We start from the raw sequence: 26543 nt of genomic DNA on the forward strand, positions 1-26543 counted from the left end.
CCCTCGGGCTGAGCCGCAGCCCCCACACTGCACGGGAGGAGACAGACTTAGAGCCAGCTCGGAGGCTGCTCCCCTGCCAGATAAAGATCTGTGACTGGCAGCTCCAGATCGACCCGGCCTTCCCGATTCCTGTTCCAGGGCAAAGGTCACTCAGCCATTTGAATCGTCCTTTTTTTTTTTTTCCTTCCTCTCCAGCTTTGTTTACCTTATAAGGAAGGTCAACATTACCAAGTCGAAAGTGCCTGTTATCTTCCCCTCAGTTTCAACAAATAGTTCCCTGAACCAGAACAGTCGGTGTTAAAGATGGCTGGGCATTCAATCTTGCTGGCCGCTGTCTCAGTCTTGTCCGCCTGTCAACAAAGTAAGTCTCGGGCAGTGTGTGTGCGTGTGTGGCAGAGGGAGGGAGGTCCAGTTTTTGAGTTTCATACTTACTTGCTGGTGCCCATGAGTGTGTGAGTGCCCGCTCCACTCTGGGTCATCAGCACCTCCTTCCCTGGGAACAGATTTGGAACATTCCAAGGATTAGTTCTCCCAAAGGGGACGTGGTAGGCTTTCTGAGCCCAGCGATTCTGCATTGTTTGTGGTTCCCACCCCCAGCCCAGTTCAAATGAGGGTAGAAGCGCACTAGCTATGAATGTGGAATGTGCCAGAGGAAACATTGTACCTGCTTGTAAACCGTGGCTGCCATTTCTGAAACACTGATCTTTTAATTAGTGTTTTCTTAAATAAACTGCCTATGGCAGGTACGAGAACCAGGTCTAAAAAAATCTGCAGAAACACGAGCTTCAGGTTAAGTGACGAATCTAACTTTTAAAGCACCGTCCCACTAGGATTATTTGGTATCTCGACTGCCTGGTTATGTAAAGGGCATTTGCTCCACGGGGGTCACGTTTGCTTGGTTCTTATCATCTTATCCATGATCACCAACTTAACATGCTAAATGGGGAAAAGAGTCTGGGCACGGGTGAGCAAGACTCGGAACCAACCATGTATACTTCTTTATTTTTCCAAGTGTGCTCCTACCAGGAAGGGGGCAGAGCTGAGGACTGCTCAGGGTGCATGGGATAAAGTCCAGGCCCGCATGCACACTTCGTGTCTTGCCTAACCGGTCTGTTTTATGAGTTTATGAAACTGTTCTACTATAGGATACACATTTTGTGGTTGGATTCACAGTGTTTTCCGGAGTAGTGGAGTAGAGCAGGATTTTTATCGCCAACTAAAGCAACACTTAGGTCTCAAGTGCCCCTGTGCTGACCCCATGGTTCACATACCACTACACGTGAGCACTGCCGACCCCATGTGTGCCCTCATTCTGGTGCTGTGGGGAGCCCGGGAACAGGTCCACAGATGCCCCAGACAGAGCCTCTGTCAGCCTCACAGAGAGGTTTCTGTTTGCTGGTGGGTGCAGGGCTCCTCGAGAACTGTGGCCAGAGGTTAGGTGGGGGTGGGGAGAGGAGAGGAGACTGGGACAGTGGTGGCTGGTGGTGTTAGAAAGTAGAATTGAACTGGGTAAAATGTCAAGATCTTATTGGTTTATGGGGTGCCTGGGTGGCTCTGTCGGTTAAGCCTTCGAGTTCGGCTCAGGTCATGATCTTGAGGTCCGTGAGTTTGAGCCTCACGTCAGGTGGGGTGCTGACAGCTCAGAGCCTGGAGCCTGCTTGGGATTCTGTGTCTCCTTCTTTCTCTGCCCCTTCCTCCCTCACATTCTGTCTCTCTGTCTCTGTCTCTCTCTCTCTCAAAAATCAATGAAGATTAAAAAAAATTTTGAAGATCTTATTGGCTTTATTCAATGAGTCCTGAATCAGGCAGCATCCCATCTAGCAGGTAGAAAGGCGCTCTGGAGAGTTGTGCAATGTGAAAGACTTTTACAGGCAGAAGGGGGCAGAACAGGAAGTTGCTAGTTTGTGATTATTTGTGGCAAAGGTCGTCTTCTTTTAGGGAATGGCAGGAGTCGGTCAGGCAGATTGCCTCTGTGGTGCTAACCACGTAATTCCAGATTGGCTGGTTTAAGATTCCACTTTTGGGAGAGGTTGAAACCATAATTAAGTGAGGTGTTATGTCTAGGATTGGTGATGTTAGCATAGATGACTCCCTTTTGGGCCTGTTGTCTCTTTTTTTAACAGTGATAGACAGGGAACATTTACTGGTTGGGTGGGGGAGAGAGAAAGAGAGAAGGAAAGAAGGAAAGAAAGAAAGAAAGAAAGAAAGAAAGAAAGAAAGAAAGAAAAGACATAACTGGTTGGCATTAAGAACCAGAATTTGCTGCTTCTACAGAAGTCTGGTGTTTATGGAGAGGGGGCCCCATATACCATGGTAGAAGCAGGTTGAGTTTTGAAGACAGACAATCCCACATCTGTCCAGTTCAGACACTTAACAAGCTGGGTGCACCTGGCCAGGATATTCTGTCCTTCAGTGTCCTCATCAAAGAAGGCTAAGCAGGGGTGCCTGGGTGGTTCAGTTAGTTGACTGTCTGACTTTGGCTCAGGTCATGGTCTCGTGGTTTGTGGGTTCAGGCCCCATGTTGGGCTTTGCACTGACAGCACAGAGTCTGTTTGGGATTCTGTGTCTCCCTCTGTCTCTGCCCCTCCCTTGCTAGTGCTTCCTCTCTCTAAACACACACACACACAAACATTAAAAAAAGGAGGGTCAAACAGGACACTGGGTGAGAAGTGCCCACCAGTATCCTTGGCCTGGGGTTGGCACTCAGCATGACTAGTCCCCATCATCCCTGCTTCCCCACAGAAGGAAGCTGCTGCTGGACTGAGAGGCAGCCACACGATGGGAAAGAAGGCTGGCTGCGGCTGGGGAAGGGTAGGTGGCATGGTGGGACAGGAAGGGTTCTCGATTCACTCTCCCTGGCACGCATGTGCCCCTCTGGAGAAAGTGAAGGAGACAGGAAAGACAGGCTAACCAAAGGGAGAGTATTCTCAAGTAGTTTTTTTTTTTAAACGTTTATTTATTTTTGAGAGAGAGAGAGAGGGAGAAAGACAGAGCATGAGCAGGGGAGGGGCAGAGAGAGAGAGACACACAGAATCTGAAGCAGGCTCTGAGCTGCCTGCACAGAGCCGGACATGGGGCGTGAATTCATGAACCACGAGATTGTGACCTGAGCCAAAGTCAGATGCTTGACTGGCTGAGCCACCTAGGCACCCCTCAGGTAGTTTTAAAGTGATGTTAGGAGGGGAAAGAAAATTGACGCACTTCAGAAAAGGTAAAAGAGCCTTTCTGTCCTCATCCCGTTATCCCCGCGGTAGTCATAGTCTCTCTAAGGCCCCTGACCTGAAAGAACAGGGAGGGGCTTCTCCTCCTTGGGACTGTGCTGGCCCAACTGAATCCTTCTGCCTGCAGCTGCGGGTGGGCTGGTTGGGGAGCATCCAAACAGCTCTGCCCCTGACTGAAGCTCTTTCCTCACATTTGCTGCCTTTACAGACAGGTGCAACCAGGTGCTATGAATAGCCGTGAGGGAGACAGCCCTTCCTAAGCTTTCGCGTAGTCACAGCTTCATCTCGAAGCTCTGGGTTCTTGCACCATCGCCAATGTGTAAATCAAGGAGCGCACATCTTTCATGGTTCCCTTCTTACAGATGGAAGCAAGAAGCCTTACCGAGTGTTTTCTCCAAGGCTGTGGAACAACTTAGAAACAGTGGGAGCAGCGGGGTGCAGATCGGCAAGGGCCTGCAGATTTTCTCGGCTGCAGTCAGATCTCCTTTCTGGCTCCAGGCGGACCCTTGAGTTATTGGCCCCTCTGGATTTATGCTGCCTTGAGAGGATTTAGCCCGGGGTTGGAAACAGTGCCCAGTTCCACATTTTCGGTCTCTTCACTGTGCTCTCTCGGGCTTCAGGGATGCCACTGCAATTTGAATGAGAGACTCTAGTCCTAAGTATTTACACCCTTTTAAACATTCAGCTACAGCTTTTAGATCCTGAGCAACAGTTTATTCATAGCAGAGAGGAATTCAGGGGGAGGGAAGAGTCCCGCTCTGTGAGGCCTTACTAACCCAGGCTCGCTATTTACTGACTTGTCAGAGGGGAGATCATATTGTTTCTCTGGAGGAAATGCATCACACCTGATACTGTCACACAAGCTAAAAACTTGGTGTGGAAAAGGAAACTGGTATTGAAACATTAGCAAGTAGGAAAGGGACATGGAGGTATTAAGATAAGTGAGACCAGAAGAGCGTTGGAGGGACCTGGAAAGGAACTGTGGCTGGAAGACATCATCCGAAGGGAACTAATAGGCCCCAGCGCTAATCATGGTGTAAAAGGAGGGCGAGAAGGACAGGAGGTGAGAATAACCGACCAAGGAGGAAGTGTGGGTCCAAAAGTGAATGAGGTTTACGGGATTGACCGTCAGATGTAAGTGACTCCAGCACAGGGTTGGATGATCTAATGCAACAGCTGTGGCCAATGAAGGACAATAAAGTCATGATCATTTTATAGTAGTGAAACTGAGTCACACAGGAAGCCATCATCCTCCAAAGTTTTCTTGTGACCCTCCCTCCTGCCTCTCATCATGTCCAGGCAGCCACTGATCCGTTTTAGGTCATTGCGGATTCATTTGCATTTTTGAGAATTTTATGTAAATGAAACTGTACAGTAATATTCTCTTCTGATCTTGCTGCTTTCATCCAACATAATTAGTGTGAAGTTCATCCATGTTGTTTCATGTATCAATAGTTAATTCTTTTTTTTTTTAAGTTTATTCATTCATTTTGAGAGACAGAGACAGAGTAGGTGAGTGGGGGAAGGGCAGAGAGAGGGAAAGAGAATCCCAAGCAGGCTCTGCACTGTCAGCCCAGAGACCTACGTGGGTCTCAAACTCATGAGCCGTGAGATCATGACCTGAGCTGAAACCAAGAGTCAGACGCTTAACCGACTGAGCCACCCAGGCGCCCCAACAGTTCATTCCTTTTTACTGTCTTACAGTATTTCTCTTATATAGATATGGCACATATACCACAATTTGTTTATCCATTAGTTTGTTGATCAACATTTGTGTTAGGGTTCTCCAGAGAAGCAGAAACAATACAGCAGATGCACACACACAAACACACACACACACACACACACACACACTCACACAGAGGCATTTATTTTTAAAAATTGATTCATGCCACTGCGGGGGCTGGAGGCTCTGAAATTTGCAGGGTGGGCTGGAAGGCTGGAAATTCCAGCAAGAGTTGTTGCAGTATTGAGTCTCAAGGCAGTGTGGAGGCAGAATTCTTTTTTCTTTGGGTAATGTCCATCTGTTCTCTTCAGGCCTTCAACTGATTGGATTAGGCCCACCACATCAAGGAGTGGCTTTACTCAGTGTCTGCTGATGTAAATGTTCATCATATTCAAAAAATATCTTCGCAGAACCATCTAGATTGGTGCTTGACCAAACAGCTGGGCACCACGGCCTAGGTTACTTGACACAAAATTAACCATCACAGAGTTGTTCCTAATTTTTGGCTATTATGAATAAAGATGCTATGAATATTTGTGTACAAGTCTTTGTATGGACATATAATTTAATTTTTCTCGGTGAAATCGCTAGGAGTGGAGTGACTGGCTATACAATCTATGTATGTCTAAGTAAAAAATCCCTTCCAAATGGTTTCCCAAAGTGATTATACCATTTTACACTCCTGCCAGAGTCTTTGAGAATTCTAGTTGTTCTTATAGCCTCACCTGTCTTTTTTAATTGATATGGTCTGTCTTTTGAATTTTAAACATCTTAATATGTATGCAGTGGTATCTAATTATGGTTTGAATTTGTGTTTTTCTAATGAATAGTGATGTGCCACATTTTAATTGTTAATTCCTCTATACTTGCAGGTTATTTTGCTTTGCATGTAGGAAAGGCAAGATTAAAATACAAAGTTACACCCCCAGCAGTCTCTGGGTCACCAGAGTTTGAGAGAATATTTCGTGCACAGTAAGTAATGCTTCCTCCACCCTTCAGTGGTCACATATAGACGATTCTGATCAGGGGAAAGATGTGCAGAGAAGATATCTCATTGTAACAAACCAGTCTTCACAGCCATGCCCCTTCTCATGATGCTCAAAGCTTGAAGTATTTAGTACATGAAGCCTTTATCCACCTATGTTATGAATTCAGAGGATGCATTTACAGAAAAGGCAGGGATCTTAAGAATGACTGGTATACACCTTTAAGCATGGCAGTTTGGTTAAAGAGCCCCTCCAGTACCCTTAGAATTCAATAGCCTCAAGCTGGATTAGCTATGACATCCATCTTCTATCTTAATTTTTCCTTTCTCCTTGAAACAGAGGTGGGTCATTATCATCCTCTGCCCATGAACCATTTCCTGAAATCCAAAGCGTGTAAGAATGAGAAAGCTTCCCATTTCATACAGACTTGTAGTGATTTTGATCATCTTGTCTTTTCAGATCTCTACAGAATGTTCCGCAGCAGCCACACCATGAGTTTGGTTGCTGCAGATGCTAGGGCTCCCTTTTTATTTCAATCCCCCAGATAAGTGCTTTTAGAAACATTGCACACGTCACCATTTATATATCATTCTATTCTTTTGTTAACACTGTGGGATTTTTCATCTCTGTCATGAGTGACGTGGGCCTATAATTTTCCTTTCTTATATGATGTTTGTCCCATTTTGATATCAAGATTACACTAGTCTCATGCAATGAGTTAGAGAATTATTCTCTCAGAGAATTTTAATAAGATTGGAAGAGTGTGTTCCTTCCAAGTTCTTAGAATTTGCCTATAAAATGATCTGAACCTGGTGTTTTCCTTGTGGAAAAATGTTAAACTATGGAATTTTATTTCTTTAATGATAAGTGGGTTATTCAGCTTTTTATACATCTTGAATCACTCTGGGCAAGTCATGATCCTTGAGCTGACAGCATTGTTCTCTTGTCCATCTCTTTGCTTCAACAAGGGTTGCACAGACTACTCTCTAGGCTTGAGCATTGGGATGAATACCACTGTTGGTAGAAGAGATAGTTTTTTTTTTTTTTTAATTTTTTTAACGTTTATTTATTTTTGAGACAGAGAGAGACAGAGCATGAACAGGGGAGGGGCAGAGAGAGAGGGAGACACAGAATCCGAAACAGGCTCCAGGCTCTAAGCTGTCAGCACAGAGCCCGACGCGGGGCTCGAACCCCGTGAGATCGAACCGTGAGATCATGACCTGAGCTGAAGTCGGATGCCCAACCGGCCAAGCCACCCAGGCGCCCCAGAAGAGATAGTTTTAAGAGATGCATAGACATAGATTTTTTTCAACAAAATTTTATTGTGGTAAGAACATGTAACATGAGCTATATACCTTCTTAAAAAATTTAAATGTATAAAACATTGCTGTTACTAGAGATACAGTGTTTTACAGCACATCTCCAGAGCTTGATCTCTTACTTCACTAAAACTTTATGCCCAAGATATGATTTTCAGTAACAGTGAACAACATGATGAGAAAGTCATGTCCATTTCAATTGTCTTTGAATCTTTATGATTATGTCAAGTGGAAAGTATTGGTTTGGTCCCAGTATGTCCTAATTCTAATATCTATTTGTATCAGAGTAATGCATGTATGTGGCCTGAAAATCAAGTGAGATTACGTGCCCGAAAGCAACAGATAACTCTCCTTACTGCCAATCTAGCCTTAGAGACAACCACTGGCACCCTTGTGACTGGCATTTTTGGCATGTACTTCCATATTTCTAAGCACTATGCTTTCACTGTTATTTATTGATTCACAATTTTTAGACATTATCAATCAGCTTCCTTTTATGGGAGAAAGAATTTCATGTTTCTCCACTTCCTCTTTTCTTTACGTCTACCCTCCAGTACATCACTTTGTTTAGTTAAACCAATAGCCAATGTTTATATTATTCTAATTATAAGTAACGTTCAAAGCTGAGTCCAATAATATACTATGATTTCATCTCCTTGTGAATTTTTTGTTTTACCTGGGATTAGTGACTGCTTCATTGTTTATTTGTTTGCTTAGTTTCATCCTCAAATCTTTAACAGAACTGAAAGTCTCCTCTTAATACATTCAAATACATTAATCTAGTAATGCCATTTTTTTTTTTTTTTTTTTATTTTTTTTTGAGTCCTTTTTTTTTTTTTTTGAGTCCTCAATCTTTCTGCTCCCATCTGGAGGTTGCTCTTTAAATGTGCTACCTGCTGTCATTGTGGGGCTTTTTGTCATCATCCTCAGGAATTTCCCTTATATTTTCTTGATTTGGATCGCCTGTTTCCTGGATCTTCTATTTTCCTATTTATTGGCTTTCTCTCATTTTGGTGGAACATACCTTGCAGTTTTCTGAGAGAGGGTGAATAGTTGGTCAAATTTTGAGACTTTCCACTTCTAAATATGACTTTATTCTGCCTCACAGTTGATAGATGGCTTGGTTAGGCATATATTTCTATGTTAAAAATCCTTACTGTCAGAATTTTGAAAATATTCCTCTTTTATTTTCTAATTTCCACTGATATTGTTGTGATGTTCTGTGCTATGCTGATTCTTTATTTTTTGTTTGGAAACTGTGCAAGCTTTAGGATCTTCCTAAATCCCAGTGTCCTAAGATGGTATGGTTCTGTGCTTGCTTGGAGGCATTTGTCTTCACTATGCTAAACCTTAGATGAGACTTTTTCATGTCTTGAAAACTCATGTCTTTCTGTTCTGGAATTTTCTAAAAATATTTTTACCCTGAATTTCCTCTTCTTCATTTTCTCTGTTCTTTTATTCTTAAAATCTGTATTAGTTGCATGTTGATCCTCGGACTGGTCATCTAGTTTTCTTTTATCTTCGGTTTTTCATCTTCTTGGGTTTTTGTTCTTTCTGGGAAATTTCTTGAACTTCTGTTTACTGATCTTTTGTGTATTTTATGTATGTATGTATGTATGTATGTATGTATTTAAATCCAAGTTAGTTAACATACAGTGTAATAATAATTTCAGGAATAGAATTTAGTGATTCATCACTTACATATAACACCCAGTGCTCATCCCAACAAGTGTCCTCCTAAATGCCCCTCACCACTTAAGCCCTTCCCTGTCCAACACCCTGCCAGCAGCCCTCAGTTTGTTCTCTGTATTTAAGAGTCTCTTATGGTTTGGTTCTCTCTGTTTTTGTATTATTTTTGCTTCCCTTCCCTTATGTTCATCTGTTTTGTATCTTAAATTCCTATGGTATTTGTGTTTCTCTGACTGACTTATTTTGCTTAGCATAATACACTCTAGTACCATCCACATTGTTGCAAATGGCCAGATTTCATTCTTTTTGATTGCCAAGTAATACTCCATTGTATATATATACCACATCTTCTTTATCTATTCATCAATCGATGGACATTTGGGCCCTTTCCATACTTTGGCTATTGTCAATAGTGCTGCTATAAACATTGGGTGCATGTGCCCCTTTGAAACACCACACCTGTATCCCTTGGATAAATGCCTCGTAGTGCAATTGCTGGGTCATAGGGTAGTTCTATTTTTAATTTTTTGAGGAAGCTCCATACTGTTTTCCAGAGTGGCTGCACCAGCTCACATTCCCACTAGCAGTGCAAAAGGGTTCCCCTTTCTCCGCATCCTCGCCAACATCTGTTGTTGCCTGAGTTGTTAATGTTAGCCATTCTGACAGGTATGAGGTGGTATCTCATTGCGGTTTTAATCTGTATTTCCCTGATGATGAGTGATGTTGAGCATTTTTTCATGTGTCTGTTAGCCATCTGAATGTCTTCTTTGGAGAAGTGTCTATTCATGTCTTTGCCCATTTCTTCACTGGATTTTTGTCTTTTGGGTGTTGAGTTTGATAAGTTCTTTATAGGTTTTGGATAGTAACCTTTATCTGATATGTCATTTACAAATATCTTCTCTCATTCCATTGGTTGTCTTTTAGTTTTCCTGATTGTTTCCTGTGCAGAGGTTTTTTTTTTTTTTTTTATCTTGATGAGGTCCCAATAGTTCATTTTTGCTTTTGTTTCCTTTGCCTCTGGAGACACGTCAAGTAAGAAGCTGCTATGGCCAAGGTCTAAGAGGTTGTTGCCTGTTTTCTCCTCTAGTATTTTGATGGCTTCTTTTCATCCATTTTGAGTTTATTTTTGTGTATGGTGTAAGAAAGTGGTCTGGGTTCATTCTTCTGCAGGTCACTGTTCAGTTTCCCCAACACCATTTGCTGAAGAGACTGTCATTTTTCCACTGGATATTCTTCCCTGCTTTGTCAAAGATTAGTTGGCCATATGTTTGTGGGCAGATTTCTGGGTTCTCTGTTCTGTTCTATTGATCAATGTGTCTGTTTTTGTGCCAGTACCATACTGTCTTGATGATGACAGCTTTGTAATACAGCTTGAAGTCTGGGATTGTGATGCCTCCAACTTTGGTTTACTTTTTCAGGATTTCTTTGGCTATTTGGGGTCTTTTCTGGTTCCATATAAATTTTAGGATTATTTGTTCTAGCTCTGTGAAGAATGCTGGTGTTATTTTGATAGGGATTGCATTGAATATGTAGATTGCTTTGGGTAGTGTTGACATTTTAATAATACTTGTTCTTTCAATCCACGAGCATGGAATGCGTTCCTATTTTGTGTATGTGTGTCTTCTTCAATTTCTTTCATAAGCTTTCTCTGCTTTTCAGTATATAGATTTTTCACCTCTTTGGTTACGTTTATTCCTAGGTATTTTATAGTTTTTGGTGCAATTGAAAATGAGATCAGTTCCTTGATTTCTCTTTCTGCTGCTTCATTATTGGTGTATAGAAAGGCAACTGATTTCTGTATGTTGGTTATATATCCTGCGACTTTGCTGAAATCATATATCCGTTCTAGCAGTTTTTGGTGGAGTCTTGGGTTTTCCACATACAGTATCATGTCATCTGGGAAGAGTGGAAGTTTGACTTCCTCCTTGCCAGCTTGGATGCCTTTTATTTCTTTGTGTTGTCTGATTGGTTACTGATCTTTTAAAAAAGTTTCAGATATCAATTTCAATTTATAATAATTAATTTTTATTCTTTCATTTTTCTTTTTTTTTTAATTTAAAAAGAAAAAAATTTTTTAACGTTTATTTATTTTTGAGACAGAGAGAGACAGAGCACGAACGGGGGAGGGTCAGAGAGAGAGGGAGACACAGAATCAGAAGCAGGCTCCAGGCTCCGATCTGTCAGCACAGAGCCCGACACGGGGCACGAACCCACGAACCGCGAGATCATGACCTGAGCCGAAGTCGGACGCCCAACCGACTGAGCCACCCAGGCGCCCCTCTTTCATTGTTCTTTAGTTGTTGCTGCTGCTATTAAATCATCCCTTTTTTGTTTTATGGAGGCAATTTATTTTCTTATATCAGAGGACTTTAATAATAATATATATTTTTTAATGTTTATTTATTTTTGAGAGAGCAGAGACAGAATGCAAATGGGTTAGGGGCAGAGAGAGAGGGAGACACAGAATCCGAAGCAGGCCCCAGGCTCTGAGCTGTCAGCACAGAGCCCGACACGGGGCTCGAACTCATGAGCACCTCAATAATAATGTATTTTTTAATTCCATGTATCGTTTCTGCTTTTTCTTTTAGAAAAAAATTTTTTGGGACACCTGGGTGGCTCAGTCGGTGAAGCATCCGACTTTGGCTCAGATCATGATCTAACGGTTTGTGGGTTCAGGCTCCGCTTCAGGCTCTGCGCTGACAGCTCAGAGTCTGGAGCCTGCTTTGGAATCTGTGTCTCCCTCTCTCTCTCTCTGCCCCTCCCCCACTCACAGTCTGTCCCTCCCTCTCAAAAATGAATAAATGTTAAAAAAAAGTTAAAAAAAATATTTTAATGTTTATTTATTTTTGAGAGGGAGAGAGAGAGAGAGACAGAGCATGAGTGGGGAAGGGGCAGAGAGAGAGAGGGAGACATAGAATCTGAAGTAGGCTCCAGGGTCTGAGCTGTCGCACAGAGCCCGACGTGGGGCTCAAACCCACGAACTGCAAGATCATGACCTGAGTCGAAGTCAGATGCTCAACCGACTGAGCCACCCAGGTGCCCCTATCATTTCTGTTTTTTCTAAGTTCCTTCTTATTTGTCTATTTTGTCCCTTGCATTTCAATTTTATTTATTATTTGCCCCTTTAATATTTATTGAGCACCTCTATATATCTGGCATTGTGTGATATATCCAGTAGCTTGGGATGTATCAATGAAAAAATTAGATAAAGATCCTTGTCTGTTGAAGTTTATCTCATAGCCAGAAAAGACAGAAAATAAACCATAAGCAGATAATATTATAAGAAAATAATATATTATGCAAGAGGTGGTAAGTGTTAAGAAAGAAAAGAAAAAGGAAAACACACAGGGGTGGGTTGCTGGGGGGTGAGTCGGGGGTAGGTTGCTGCTTAGGGTGGTCGGTGTAGACCCCACCAAGGTAGCACTTGAGCAACAGCTTACGCAGCAGGTAAGGGGGTTAGCCACATGAACACGCAGAGAAAACATTCTTGAGGCAGGAGGAATGACCAGTGCGAAGACGGTAAGTGGAAATGTCCCTGGTGGGTTAGTAAGGAAGTTAGTGTGGTTGAGAGAAGGAGCTGACAGAAAGTGGTAGGAGGGAAAGCCAGACAGGTAGTAGATGGACCACGTAGGGCCCTAAAGGCCATTGTAAGGCCTTTGGCTTTTCTCGGAGTGAAATGGAGAGTCATTACAAAGTTTTGAGCAGAGGAGTAACATGATTTTATATTTTATTTTATTTTTAAAGTTTTTATTTATTTATTTTGAGAGAGAGAGAGAGAGAGAGAGAGAGAGAGAATGAGCAGAGGAGGGGCAGAGAGAGGGGGACAGAGGATCCAAAGCAGGCTCTATGCTGACATCCGAGAGCCCGATGCAGGGCTCGAGCTCATGAACCACGAGATCATGACCTGAGTCGAAGTCAGGCACTTAATTGACTAAGCCACCCAGGCACCCATGATCTTATACTTTAAAAGGATCACTTGGTCTGCTTTGCTGAGAACGGTCTATATGAAGGCATTGGGAGAAGCAGAAAATTCAGTTAGGAAGCTAACTTGAACCAGGGATGTAGCAGTAGAGATGGTGAGAAATGGTCAGATTCTGGATACGTTTTGAGGGTACAGCCAAGAGAATTTCCTGACATAATAAATATGGCATGTGAGAAGCATCAAGAATAACCTTGGATTTTTGTTCTGAGCATCCTGGGAGAGATGAGAGAGACAACAGAGAGACAAGGCAGTGGGAGGAGCAGTTTTGGGGGGAAGACCGGGAGGCTCCTTTTGACATGTTGTGTCTGAGATGTGACTTATGCTACAGCTAAGGAGAGACTATAAGCATTGTCATCGGCTAAGCTACTCAGATCGTTTGTTCTTGCATCATAAACTGCCTCGTACATTGTTTACACATCTAAGTGGAGAGAAGCAGGGACGTGGGTATAAAAATCTGCATTTCAGCATAGAGATTGGAACCGGAAGTATAAATTCAAGAGTTATTGGCCATTGGCACACAAAGATGATTTACAACCATGAGATTGGAAGAAAGGTTTTTTTTTTTTTTAATTTTTTTAGAAGAAATCTTAAGGGAGTGGGTGTAGACAAAGGAGAAGGGAGAGAAGAGGAGCAAGGACTGAACCAGCCTTAGAGGTCAAGAAGACAAGGGTCCAGCAAAGAGATCTGAGCAAAGGAGACCTTAGAAGCTTTACTCAAATATCAAGTGATCCTCGGTTGGCTATCTGTGCAAATTTAGTAAAGAGCATCAGAAAATGATGGGACTCTGTGTGCATGGGTGGGGCTCAGTAGAGTGGGCAGCTCACTAAAGGGTGATTGATGGGCAGCAGCTTCCTTTTGTAGAGTCCCCAAAGTCAGTATCTGTAGGTTATCTTTCTGGGACCATTTGGTTTCTCTAGGGAAAACCCGTAAGCCCCCTATGGGGGCAGGCAAGGATGGGATGAGGGAGGAGGATGGGTAAATAGGTCTCACTTCTAGAAACCTGAAAGTGTGGTGGGTGAACGAAGGAAGGTTCTTCCACTATGTAGTATGTAGGTTCACGTGGGTTCCAGTACAAGATTTTATCCTCACTCCCCCCCCTCCCATTGTTCCTAGACCCCACAAGATTCTCTGGTTCTGGTTCTCTAGACGATAGACCTCCCATCTCCTGTGATGGGGTAGTAGGGGTGGGGATCAGAGGTGGAGGGGAGCTAAGGCACTCCTTATTATAGTCTGTCCACCAGTTCTTCTGTTTTAGGTTGGACTCACGGGTACCTGGTGCCCCCAGTTCCTGAGTGTCCTGGGTTCTGGGATAAGCGGTGTATTAGTCTTCCTTGGACCTTCCTTGTGCAGGTGCTTAGGCTTCATCTGTCTGTGCTCTGTCAGCTCAGCTGCCGTTCCCTTGAGTGCCATCCTTATTCAGAAATTGACTAACGTCTCTCTTCCACTGTTGTGTCTACTCCCATTCTCCTTGTTCTTGACTTTGTATCTATTTTTTTTTTTTCCTTTCCTGGCATTTTAGTGAGGTTTCAGGAGGGAGAAGAAATACACATGGGTTCAATCTGTCACATTTAGCAGGGAGTATGTATTCTCAACACCTCCGGACCATCCATTCTCCTGTTGGACAGAGGGAGGGTCTCATGCTCAGAGCCTTCAGCAATCAACAGCATCTAATGAGAACTTGGCAAATTTTGTTCTCATGGGATTTATTTTTATACTTATTCTTTATTTCGAAAGTGATATTCTTTTTCTACTCATAAAATTGCATTCTCCCTAATTTAAGGGAAAAAATAGTTGATTTATAGAAAGATAGTAAGTGGTATACGGAGATGTTAAAATGTTGACAGTGATATATGAATGCTTGAAGTTAGGGAGACACTGTTCTATTTATAAAAATCATCACAGGAGGAAATTCCACATCTTCCCACTTTGTCTTCTGTCATCTGAGAACATTCTGTTGGGGAGTGTTGGGCTTCCAGCACTCTAAATCCTCGGGCCGCTTCTGGTTCTGTTTGTTCTTACACTTTCCACAAATTTGATTTCTTTCAAGTTATTGCTTTCTCCCTTCTCTTCTATCGCTGGACACCATTTCCAAATATTTCTCTTAAATGTCTGTTTATGAAAAAGTATACAGACCGAATTTCCTTGTTAGAAGTGTTTTGTTTGTTCTGTTTGATTAATCATGGCAGAATGAAGAGGGGTTAAAAAATAATAGCCAATAATTGGTGCAGAGGGAGTGAGTTTGGAGTCATAAAATACCTTCAAGAGTACAGTAGTAATTGTCCTAGGTTTCTCTGAAGAGTGAGTGGGGATGGGCCTACTCACTTCCGTGAATTTCTTCTTAGATATTCCATAGTACCAGCCCAAGTTCTTGCCTTAGGTTCTAAGGTTTAGGTAAATCAGGTCAAATCAGATTAAATTCATTGCTAGTAAAGCCATTTTGATTTCATCTGAGGTAGTTAGGGCAGGATCCCCTGGGATAACCAGGTCATTCCAAAGCCTATTTGGCTATAGGGTAGGCTTCCTTGAGCTCTGCAAATCCCTAAGAGAAAATGTACTTTCTTTTCTGGCTCTTCTAGACCAAAGCATTGAGTCCTTCAGCCTCCTTTGAACATCTTATGACCTTGGCTATACCAGAAATGCTGTCTTTTCCTCTACTCTTTTTTCCTGCTGCTTTTCCCTAAGTATGGCCAAGAAGCCTGGTGTTAGGGCTAATCCTGTCCCTAAGTGGAACCTGACGTCTTATAACAATCACTTCCAGGTCCCTCTCACCACCCCAGAAGTACCTATTTCCTGTCTCAACATCACCTCAGGTTGGATATTCATTTGCCAAGCAGAGATGATGATTCTGGAGCCCAGTTTACCCATGTTACCAGTCCCAGATAACTTTAGAGTTAGAGTCCCCCATCCACTCCCACTTTCCTTCCTACCATGAGGGCCTTAGAGACGACTTTTTCTAGAGTTTTGCAGTCTTTTGCCAGAATACGCTTTTAAACTTGTGAACAAAGCAACTATAGTTTCAACAAGGGCCAGTCCTTCTTGTTATTGCTAAGCTTAGAAAATTCTATCTGGTCTAATTTGAGTACCTTGATCCCTTTAGATTGAAGGCTTTTATAAATCTCAAAAGTAGATCCAAGTAATACCTTGATCTTGTGGCAATTTAAGTACATTCCCTCTGATTCTATTCTCACCAGAAGAGACGAATAGCTGCTAATGACCCCACTCTTTTTCATACAGTTGGGGATCATTATCTTCATTATCTTTCATCTTCTATATTTTGAGGCTAGGTAGTAATAATTCTTCAGCTTCTTCCCCCAAATTATGAAAAAATTTTGGTTGTTCTCTTTAGACTAAAATTTTTCATGTTATTTCTAAACCGGAAGCCTAGAAGTACATGCAGTGTCCCAACAATGGTTTCATTAGTGCTGGGTAAGATAGAAGGATTTCCTCTCACTTAGTTCTTTTAATGCATCCTTATTTGCTTAATATTGAACTACTCATTTCCTGTTCCAGAATTAGCCTGCCACAAGTAAACCCAATCATCCTGAATCTGAGTACTCTTCAGAAACATTTCCCTCTTCTTACTCTACTATAGCTGTAAATTTTGTTGCTGTTGTTATTGTTGCTTTTCTGCTTACTTTTTATAGTCATTTCAAATTCAAATCCTGAAAATTTGAAATTAAAACTAGTGGCTCTAACTTATGTCTAAAAACTTTGGAGAAAGGAAAATTCACACAAAAAAATTTTCAGGTATTCTGTAACACTGGGATTATAGTAATGTGAGTCACCTACTTTTGTAATAGGTTAGTACAACAACAAATAAGTCAAATAAAAAACAGTAAACACATCTCCATTTTTCTTACAAGTGTACCCATCTTAGATATTAGCTGAATGCATAAGATGTATTTATCCACTGAATTAGAAAGGGCTAGGGATCCCCAAGGCCAGAGAATGACTCTAAATGATGAGTTCTTCATCCTTCTCCACAAACTGCCTGTATTCGTCAGTTTGGGCTGCTGTAACAAAATAACACAGACTGGGTGGCTTAAACAACACACATTTGTTTTCTCACACTTCTGGAGGCTGGGCGATCATGACCTTGATCTAAGATCAAGGTTCCCGCTGCTTGGATTTCTGCTGAGAGCTCTCTTCTCTGGGCTCACAGATGGCTGCCTTCTTGCTGTGTCCTCACTTGTCCTTTCCTTGGTGTGTGCATGCAAGCACAGAGAAGGGGCTGGGCAGAGTGAGTCTGGTGGGTGTCAAGAGCTCTCTGGTGTCTCTTCTTATAAGGACACCAATCCCATTAGATCAGGGTCCCCCACTTCTGACCTCATTCTAGCCTTAATTACTTCCTTACTCCACATACAGCCACGCTGGAGATTAGACCTTCATCATATGAATTTTGAGGGACACAAACATTCATGCCACCACCAAATAACTCTGCACACAAGCTGGGTGAGCCTCCGGAAGCGGGGGGATGAGGAGCGGCAGGAATTTGGATGAGCTGCAAGCCTCACTCCCTCATCGGTTCATCCCTTTGCTTATCAGCGGCACCACTGAAGTGGTGGTTAGAGTCTTGCCCTCCTGCTATTAGTGGCAAATGTCCTCTGGTGTTCCCGCACAAGGGTTGCTTGACAAGGAGCAATTTAGATAGTTACGAATCTATATAGAAAGATTAACTTCAGCACCTTTCATCCCCGAGCCTTTTCTGAGCATATTAACCTGTTGCTCTGACCCTCGGCCAGTGTAATAATTGAAAAGACTTTGCAGGGTCAAAAGGCAGCAGACCGGGGCTGGGTCATCTGTTAATAGTGCGAGCTGCTCGTGGCGGTGTGCAGCCCGCTGCTTCAGAATGAGTCACCCAAACAGAAGGAGAAAGAAAAATGAGCAAACAAAAACTTGAAAGAGAAGAAGCTCCTACGAAGTCTCCTTTAAGTTGCCTCGTCTGTTTTTGTTTTTTGAAAGATGTCGTACCATTAGAAACGTACTATAGCTAATTAGGTTTTTCCCTTCAGCGCATGGTTCAGATTTTCTATGAACAAGATTGCTATACGCTGTGTCCTGTTGTGCGTTTAAATCTAATAGCAGAGATATTCACAAGTGTTTTAGGTCAGAGGTCTCCCAGATGACATGTACATGCTGAGGGCGAACTAAGTCATCTGCTGTGAGCACGAGGAAATTTTGGAGCTTCTATTTATATTTGCTCTTAAAGTCTCATTCTTGAATTTCTGTTTTGTGTGGGTTTTATAGTGTATGTGATATATTTTTCCAGCTGATTGTGTTTGCCGTGCTAAATGGATCAACCCCATAATCCCAGTGGTTTAACACAAGGGAAGTTTATGTTCTGTCCACGAAGTGTCCTATGTGGGTGCTCCTGGTTGAGTGGCCTTCCCCATGGTCATTGAGAGGCCTACGCTCTGTCCATCTAAGGGGTCTGTCCCCATCCGTGTCCTGAGAGTTCTCTCCACTCAACCAGGTGTGGGGGAAGGGATCTGGGCGCACCAGCTTCTTAATCATTTGGCTCAGAAGTGACACATTTCGCCTTCTCTTTCCATTGGCAAGAGATAGCCCCACCCAAATCCAGGAAGGCCGGGCAGCTACCGTATGGCACCAACTTCACATCATCTTTGTTGTAAAGCAGGCCATTTCTGTTTTTTGTGGGGTTATGCAACTATGAGCACTATACAATCAAAAACATTTGTAGACTAGCATTTTAGGAACTGCTAGATTTGGCTGTCGGGCCAATGTTTGATTCTTCTTTCCAAAATGAGCTGGATTTAGCGGCACACTTACTAAGACAGGGTCCAACGGCACTTAGTTTGGTACCGCCCTCGCATCCAAGTGGGACCCCGCGGTGGCCACATGTCCTGAGCTCCGGGATCCCTTGGAGCTGGGGATGATCCATGAGGGGTTCCAGCAGCTTGAACTATTCAATCTCCATAGGCTCCTTCAGGTCATTCTTCATGGTGACTAGATCTTTTCAGTTGGCCTGGGGCTTTCTTGGTTTTAGCACTCAAAGTTCTGTGTCCCAGGGAACCCTTAGTTCTAGGCAGACCACTACAGTTTATCTGGGACTATCTTGGTTATAAAGTTCAAAGTCCCACGTTCTCAAAATCTGCTCAATCTAGGGCAAACTAGGATGATTTGTCCCCCTACTGTCTTTCTAGCTGCCTCTTTCTGTTATTGCCCCTGGGTAGAATTCGAGGCACATGGTGACACCTGTCTATAACAATAATAATAATTCTCCCTAATAATTTTATGGGAAATTTAGATGTCAAAAGAGCACAGGACTACTGAGCAAAGAGGGGTCTAACCAGGGAATGAGTAGATAGACTCGTTTCCCTCAGTGTGGACATGCAGGAAAGGGGACAGTCTATCAGTGGTCACAATCAGCTTATACCCTCTCTTCCCACATAAATGGAAATGGACACAGCTGCTGCCAGCTCTTTTCTGTCCCATTTGGAGATTTTCCCTGAGGATCTCCTATAGAAAGAGGACAGAATACATCTTCATGTCCAGAAGAGACCAGAAATTATTCTCATTTTGGTCTTCTTGTCAATGTAACTGTGAGTAGCCACTGATAGGATTATCAAGAACAGATTTTCAGAGTTTGGTCCCCTTGAGTTAAACAATGTTTGTGGACAACTCACTGTGAACAGCTATCTTGGGACATATCCAGGCGTGAACCATTTAACTGAGGTGGCAGAAAGACACGGTCACATGCTGGAGGAGGGTGGAAGAGGTCATAATGAGCAGGTAGAATGGGATGCAAGGTATTTCAAGGCCAAGTAATACCTGGTCTTCTCAGCAGGCAGCTGCAGAGAAGACCATCCGCAAATAGCAGGGCCCCAGGGCTACCCATCAGAGAATTATTTTCAATCTGTTAGATGCTATTAAGAAATGAACAAAGCCTCATTTCAGAGGGACTAGGGCTTAAGGCAGGCCATCAAATGAGGGGCCAGGGGAAAAGTAGAATGAGCACAACTAAGACCTGAGGTCAGGGCAAGACCAACAGTGACGAGCTGCTTATAGGGGACAAAGGGACTCTTTTTTGGGTGCTGAGCTGCCCAGGCTCTGCCCTCAGGGAGCATAAATGCAGTTAACATTTACACCTGTGCCTGAATCTCAATGGCTTCTAATCACCCCTGCTCACCTAGGACCTCAGCACCCCTCCCCCTATCTTCTGGGATACTCCCTTCTCCCATCTTCTGGGTTACTTCCGGGAACCCCAAGGGGATGTGCACAGGGACGCAGCCCCTGCTGGTAGGCACTTTAAGGGAGGGATTGTGCCACTGTCCTGCTAGAGTCTTACCCCGAATCCTGTGGATGCAAGCCCCATTAGCTTTCAGAGCTAAGTGTTTTGGGGACCCAGCCCTCAAGTGGAAGTCTTAAAAAGTTGGAGTGCTCTAGGTCCTCCGGGAGAAGCTAGGAGTTGAGGACTCCCACCTGGTGATATAGTGCTGTGCTGGGGATGGGGTTTATGGTGAGAGCGTGTCTCCATCTTTCCTACCTATTTCAGTGTGGGTATTTTCTCCTTGCCTGCACTGAAGGAGTCACAGCTGGTTTCGGGATTTCTTTCAGAGGGAATTGCTCTGTGTGTGGCTGTGCGATCAGCGTATCCGTGGGAGGAGGGAAGTTCAGGAGCTACCTATGTCACCATCTTGGTAGCAAAAGCAAAGCAAAACAATTTGTTTTTTTTAATTTGGGGAAAAAAAAAAAAGAGCCACTCATGGTGACCTCGGATAGAAGATGCAGATCTTCAAGAACTGGTATCAACTATTTCTAGGTGAATTGCCTCATAACCTTAAATACTCAAGCTTTAAGGAACACTGTGGTATCATTTCTAATTCTGTCTAATTATGCTGCTTCCATCAGGATCAACTCAAGACCTCATTGCGAATTATATTAAAGCTCTTTCTGGTTGTGATATTGTCAGCAAGGAGCACAGTCAACCTAACTAAGATCACTTGGGGGCGTAGCACGGGAAGCATGAATATAATTCATCTCCTTTCCTTTTGCTAGGTGCAGATGAATTATAGTTCCCAGAGAACTATTCCTTTTCGCTTAAAATAGTATCAAAATTTCCATCCACCTCTTCTATGAATAGAGGCAATTTGAATTGACGTTAGGACGGAACTTGGAATCTGGCGATGACATAGTCCGTTTGATTCTCTGCAAGGCATCAGTCAGCTTGTGCTCTCAGGTCTTAGTTTGTTCCTCTGTAAAATGGGAGTGAAAAATACTTATAGACTTCAGGAAATTTTACAGGAATTATTTAAAACCATTTTTTGGGGCGCCTGGGTGGCTCAGTCGGTTGAGCGTCCGACTTCAGCTCAGGTCACGATCTCACGGTTCATGAGTTCGAGCCCCGCGTCGGGCTCTGGGCTGATGGCTCAGAGCCTGGAGCCTGCTTCCGATTCTGTGTCTCCCTCTCTCTCTGCCCCTCCCCCATTCATGCTCTGTCTCTCTCTGTCTCAAAATAAATAAACATTAAAAAAAATTAAAAAAAAAAAACATTTTTTAACTGCTGAGTAACTCAATCGAAAGGCAATGAATGTGTAGGAATTTTGGGAAGAAATTTCATTCACATAAGTTGCGTTATTTTCTGGGTTCTGTAGATAGGATACAGAATGAATTTTAGCCTTAGAATCAGGACCATCTCAAGGTCTGTCTTTTGGAAAAGAGGTATAATTCATTCCTACTACTGGTGGTTTACCTGTAGGAGAGTGATTCTTGGCCCTGGTCTAAGATTTAAACAATCTTTGAGTCTTACCTTGGAAGATTCATTTTACATGAAAAGACATGTATGTAATTCTTACATATTTTTATAAGAAGAGATTAGACATTTACCTTCAGATGAAAGCTTAATGCTTTGGTGTTTAGTTTTCTCATAATATAACCCATGTCTTTATTTTTTCCTGCAGACAAAACTGTGTGGAGTTTTACCCCATATTTCTGATTACATTGTGGATGGCTGGATGGTATTTCAATCAAGGTAATTTTAGAATACAGTCAACTCTGATCTAATGATGACTGTGGTTCTTAGAACCATTAAAGAACAGACATGTAACCATACATCTTCTGATCCTAGAAATTGTTTTAAACAAAATAAGCCATGTCTATGTGCATCAGAGAGCACTTGTTCTAAAAATAAGTTAATTTTGGGGGTGCCTGGGTGCCTCAGTCAGTTAAGCATCCGACTTCAGCTCCGATCATGATATCGCAGTTCGTGGGTTTGAGCCCCGCGTCGGGCTCTGTGCTGACAGGTCAGAGCCTGGAGCCTGCTTCAGATTCTGTGTCTCCCTCTCTCTCTCTGCCCCTCTCCCGCTCACACTATGTTTCTCTTTCTCTCTCAAAAATAAACATTAAAAAAAATTAAAAAAATAAAGATAAATTAATTTTGGCTTCATTTCAATTTAATTCAGTAATTAAAAAAAAAACCAACTTGAAACAAACTGCTGGGCACTCCCAAATGAAAATGACATGAGTTTGTCTTCAAATCTGATTCCTTAATTCTAGTTTATCTGCAACAATTCACCCTAATCATTATAGCTATTATTTATTGAGCACTTACTATGTGCCAGAAACTATTTTAAATAAAAAAAAAATAATGTATTTGTATTTTATTTTATTTTTTGAGAGAGAGAGAGTGGGGAGGGGCAGAGGGAGAGGTAGAGAGAGAAAATCTTAGCAGGCTCCATGCCCAGTGTGGAGCCTGATGCGGGGCTTGATCTAACGACCCTGAGATCAGGACATGAGCCGAAATCAAGAGTCAGATGCTTAACCAACTGAGCTATTCAGGCGCCCCCGTTTTAAATTTTTATACGTATCCTACTTTATAGACGAGGAAACCGAATCACAGATAATTTGTCCAACTTAACATTTATCAATGTAGGAGAAAACTGGATTTCAAGTACAGGCAGGGTCTATAGGTATTCCGATAACCCATGTACCTTTTCTTAAGTTCACAAGGATGTCGTGCTCCTGTATGTAGCAACTTTACAGACATCTACTTTCTGTTTGGCTGCAGATATCCCTGGAGAGCTGAAGGCTTAACCCAAACTCTGCCTGTGTCTTTAATGGGGTCAAGTATCACCAGCTACCTTAGTTGGAGAAACCCAATCTCTTTTGCTTTCTCGTTGCTTCATTTGGATCTGACAGTTGATTGCTAAGATTTCCCATAAACCCAAATCCAGTTGCTTTCAAAGGCAACCCCATCACTGTCTTCTTGTACTTTTTACTGTCAACTGAGGAACTTCAGATAAAATGTCCTCTAGAGGAAGACTTCTTAACTTTATCCCAACTCACATTTTTTCCCCTAAGGGCATGAATGAAGGGGTTGTTCCTTGTCAGGTAAGACTGCATTAACAACTAATAGGAAAAGTGCCTTTGATAATGGGACTCAGTCTCTGCTATTTGACCCTTTGGATTTCACTGTAATGGGCTGAATGAGGCCTCCTGTCAGACAAGGGTTTTCCGTCGTAATTTTCTTTTCCTTCTCTCTCATGAAAAGTTAAGTTGCCTATTAATTGCCCTGAATAGTCCTCATTGGCTTTGTGCGAGTTAAGTCATTAGATGGGGAGGTTAACTGTAGCCCACTCAGGATCTCTCCACTTCCTCCCTCGCATGCCGGGTGGCCCTACCCCCTCTCTTCTCAGCTCTTTGCTCGGCCCTCTCCTTCTCACCCGCAGGCCCCACGCACATGTCCTCCCTTCAGGGAGGCCTTCCCTGACCCCTTTCTAAAGGTGGCTCCGCTGTCCTCCCCTCCACCTCCCCGCCACGGTCCCATCCATCCCACTTCATTTCCTTCTCGATGCTTTCAAGTCTGTGATGTTCTTCTCATTTTTCTCATGGTTGTCTGTCTTTGCTGGTAAACTCTATAAAGGTAGGAAGCTTGTATCCATTTCACTGCTCACCCTGATCCTTAGAATAATACCTGGTATAGAGTAGAAACTAAAGAAAATGTTTGTGACCTAATAAAATAAGGAATTTCATTTTATCCAGGATATCAGAGCCTCACAGATAGACTCCAAGTGTGCAAGAGGGCCCTGGCTATTTGCATCCGTTGGGTGCTGAGGAAGAGAGAGAGGGTCCCTGAATGTATGGAAGATATTGGCGTTTTCTGTTAGACCAGATGGCAGGTCATGCCGCACTTTACGTTTCTTTTAGGTAAAATTTGTATACTGTATGGTGAAATGCACAAATCATACATGTACCATTCAATGAGTTTTAACAAGTGTATACCCATCAAGATGCAGGACATGACCACCCAGAAAGTTTTCTTATGCCCCTCCTCGTCAGGTGCTCTCAGAGGCAGACGCTGTTCTGGTCTTTTTCATCATAGTTTCGTTTTGCCAATTCTAGAACTTTACATAGCTGGAATCATACAGCGTGACCTCTTGTGCAGTGCTTCATTCACTCAGCAAAATGTTGAGACTCACCATGTTGTTGCAAGTATCTGTGTCTTTTCATTGCTGAGTGGTATTCTGTGGTATGATTATCTCCATTTGGTTATCCATTCTACTGGTGGTAGGTTTCTGGGCTCTTTCCAAATCTAGGCTCTTATGAATAAAGCTGCAATGAACCTTCTGTACAAGTCTTTTTATGGAAAAGTGCTTTCATTTCTTTTGGGTAAATACATAGGGATGGAATTGCTGGGTGAAAAGTATATTTAGCTTCATAAGTATCTACCAGACCTTTTCCCAAAGTGGCTGTACTCCCACCAAGGGTGTATGAGGATTCCAGCATCACCGACGTTTTGTGTTGGTGTGTTTAAATTTTAGCCATCCTAGTGGGTATGTGGTGGTGTCCTCTAATAGGGTTTTTTTTTGGTTTTGTTTTTAATTTTTTTAATATTTATTTATTTTTGAGAAACATAGAGCATGAGCAGGGGAGGGGCCGAGAGAGAGAGACACACAGAATCCGAAGCAGGAGCCAGGCTCCGAGCTGTCAGCACAGAGCCTGACTCGGGGCTCGAACTCCTGAACCATGAAATCATGATCTGAGCCAAAGTCAGACGCTTAACTGACTAAGCCACCCAGGTGCCCCTCTAATTGTGGTTTTAAGATGCAGCTTGCTGATACTGAATGATGTTGAATACTGAAACAACTCTCATGTGCTTATTGGTACATTTGTTTATCTTCCTGTATGAATTGTCCATTCAAATATTTTGCCCATTAAAAAAAATTAATTTGTTTTCCTTTCATGATTGAATTGTCAGCGATCTGTATATATTTTGGACACGTACGAAGTTTGTTAAGTTTTTTTCCCTCAGTTTTCATATTGCACTTTGAGACCCTGCCATCATATCCTGTATCTTCTCTATTTTTTCTCTATAGTTTTTGCTACCTGTCTGGGTCTGGTGTACATATATGCCCGTCACCAGTATTTCTGGGGATATTCAGAAGCAGCTAAAAAAAGGTAAGGAGAACGTTAAGGATTGGGTGTTTAGGCAAAAGTGGCAGGATGGAGTCTGAATTAGCTTCCCGCTCCTGGGAATAGTAGTAGCCCTGAGGGTTGTGTTTGCAAAAATCATCTGCGTTGCCCGAGGCCATTCTGTCCAGGCCCCGCCCTACTGGGTGCGAGGCAGGAACATCAAGTACAAACTGTGCCCTGAACGGGCACTTCTGGCCGCCACACTTTAAATCCTTGCAAAAATTGTGTGCTATCTCCAAAAAGTGGCAAAGGAAATAATTCGTCCCGGTCTTGATAATCCTTTGAATGTTCAAAGGAGCCAATTAATCTCTGTGCCTAGGCATCCCCCTTGAATTCATGTGATGAATCAAAATTTTCAAACGGCAAAGACATGGAAGTCCTGGGCGGTGTCCATGTGGAGCTGCCTGCTTCAGGAAGACGCCTCCCTTCATCCCTGCAGCTGCTGATCACCTTTCTGCCTCACGTCCACCCCGCAGGATCACCGGGTTCCGGCTGAGTCTGGCGATTCTGGCCTTGCTGACAGTCCTGGGCACCCTGGGGATTGCAAACAGCTTTCTGGATGAATACATGGACCTCAATGTCGCCAAGAAACTGAGACGCTTCTAACGTCACCCCCTCCCTTTGCCCAAATGCTAGCAGAAGCTGTTTCCACCCTGAAGGTTATATGGAGTCAATCAATTTTTAAAGACAAAAGTCTTTCTTTTGTTTTTCTTGAAATGGCTTTGTAGGACCATACCTGTTAGAGAATACATTCCTGTTTAAGAAGTGAAGTCTGCTCAGACGGGATGTATCCATATCCTCAGTGCAAGTGTGCAGAGCCCTGGTTTTGTATGTCTGCTAAAGTCATGACTGCTTGTGTGGGCAGGAAGCAGCCTGACCATGTGCTGGGCTTTCTGTGCGGCCACCACCATCACCTGCCTCTGAGATTACTTCTCTTTTGATGGAAAGTTCCAGACAGATGCTGATAAGGCAGCAAGCCCACTTCATCGGTGTAGGAAAGCAACAGATGGCCACACGTGGGGGAAGTCAGGCAAACACAAAGAGTAGCCAGAGAAGAGAGTCATCAACGAATAGCACAAAACAAATCTGGTTGTGAAATTTACTTTATAAAGAAAAAAGGAAAAAGGAGGGGGAAAGGCCTATCATTTTTAAGAAACCTTTCAGAGACTAGTGCTCGGTGAATGTCCT

The 26543-nt window shown here is 43.0% G+C and overlaps 1 protein-coding gene across 1 annotated transcript; it reads left to right on the forward strand.

Annotated features, from left to right (window-relative positions):
- Positions 1-244: 244 nt before the first annotated feature.
- On the forward strand, positions 245-26447 carry MGST2 (microsomal glutathione S-transferase 2). The gene is made up of 5 exons (XM_049632199.1): positions 245-361; positions 5820-5919; positions 21845-21915; positions 25259-25340; positions 25832-26447. Exons 1-5 carry the CDS (start codon positions 304-306, stop codon positions 25959-25961), a joined length of 441 nt encoding a protein of 146 aa, XP_049488156.1. The 5' UTR covers positions 245-303; the 3' UTR covers positions 25962-26447.
- Positions 26448-26543: the final 96 nt, after the last annotated feature.

This window comes from Panthera uncia, chromosome B1, assembly GCF_023721935.1.
Source record: "Panthera uncia isolate 11264 chromosome B1, Puncia_PCG_1.0, whole genome shotgun sequence".
NCBI classification, from domain to species: Eukaryota; Metazoa; Chordata; class Mammalia; order Carnivora; family Felidae; genus Panthera; species Panthera uncia.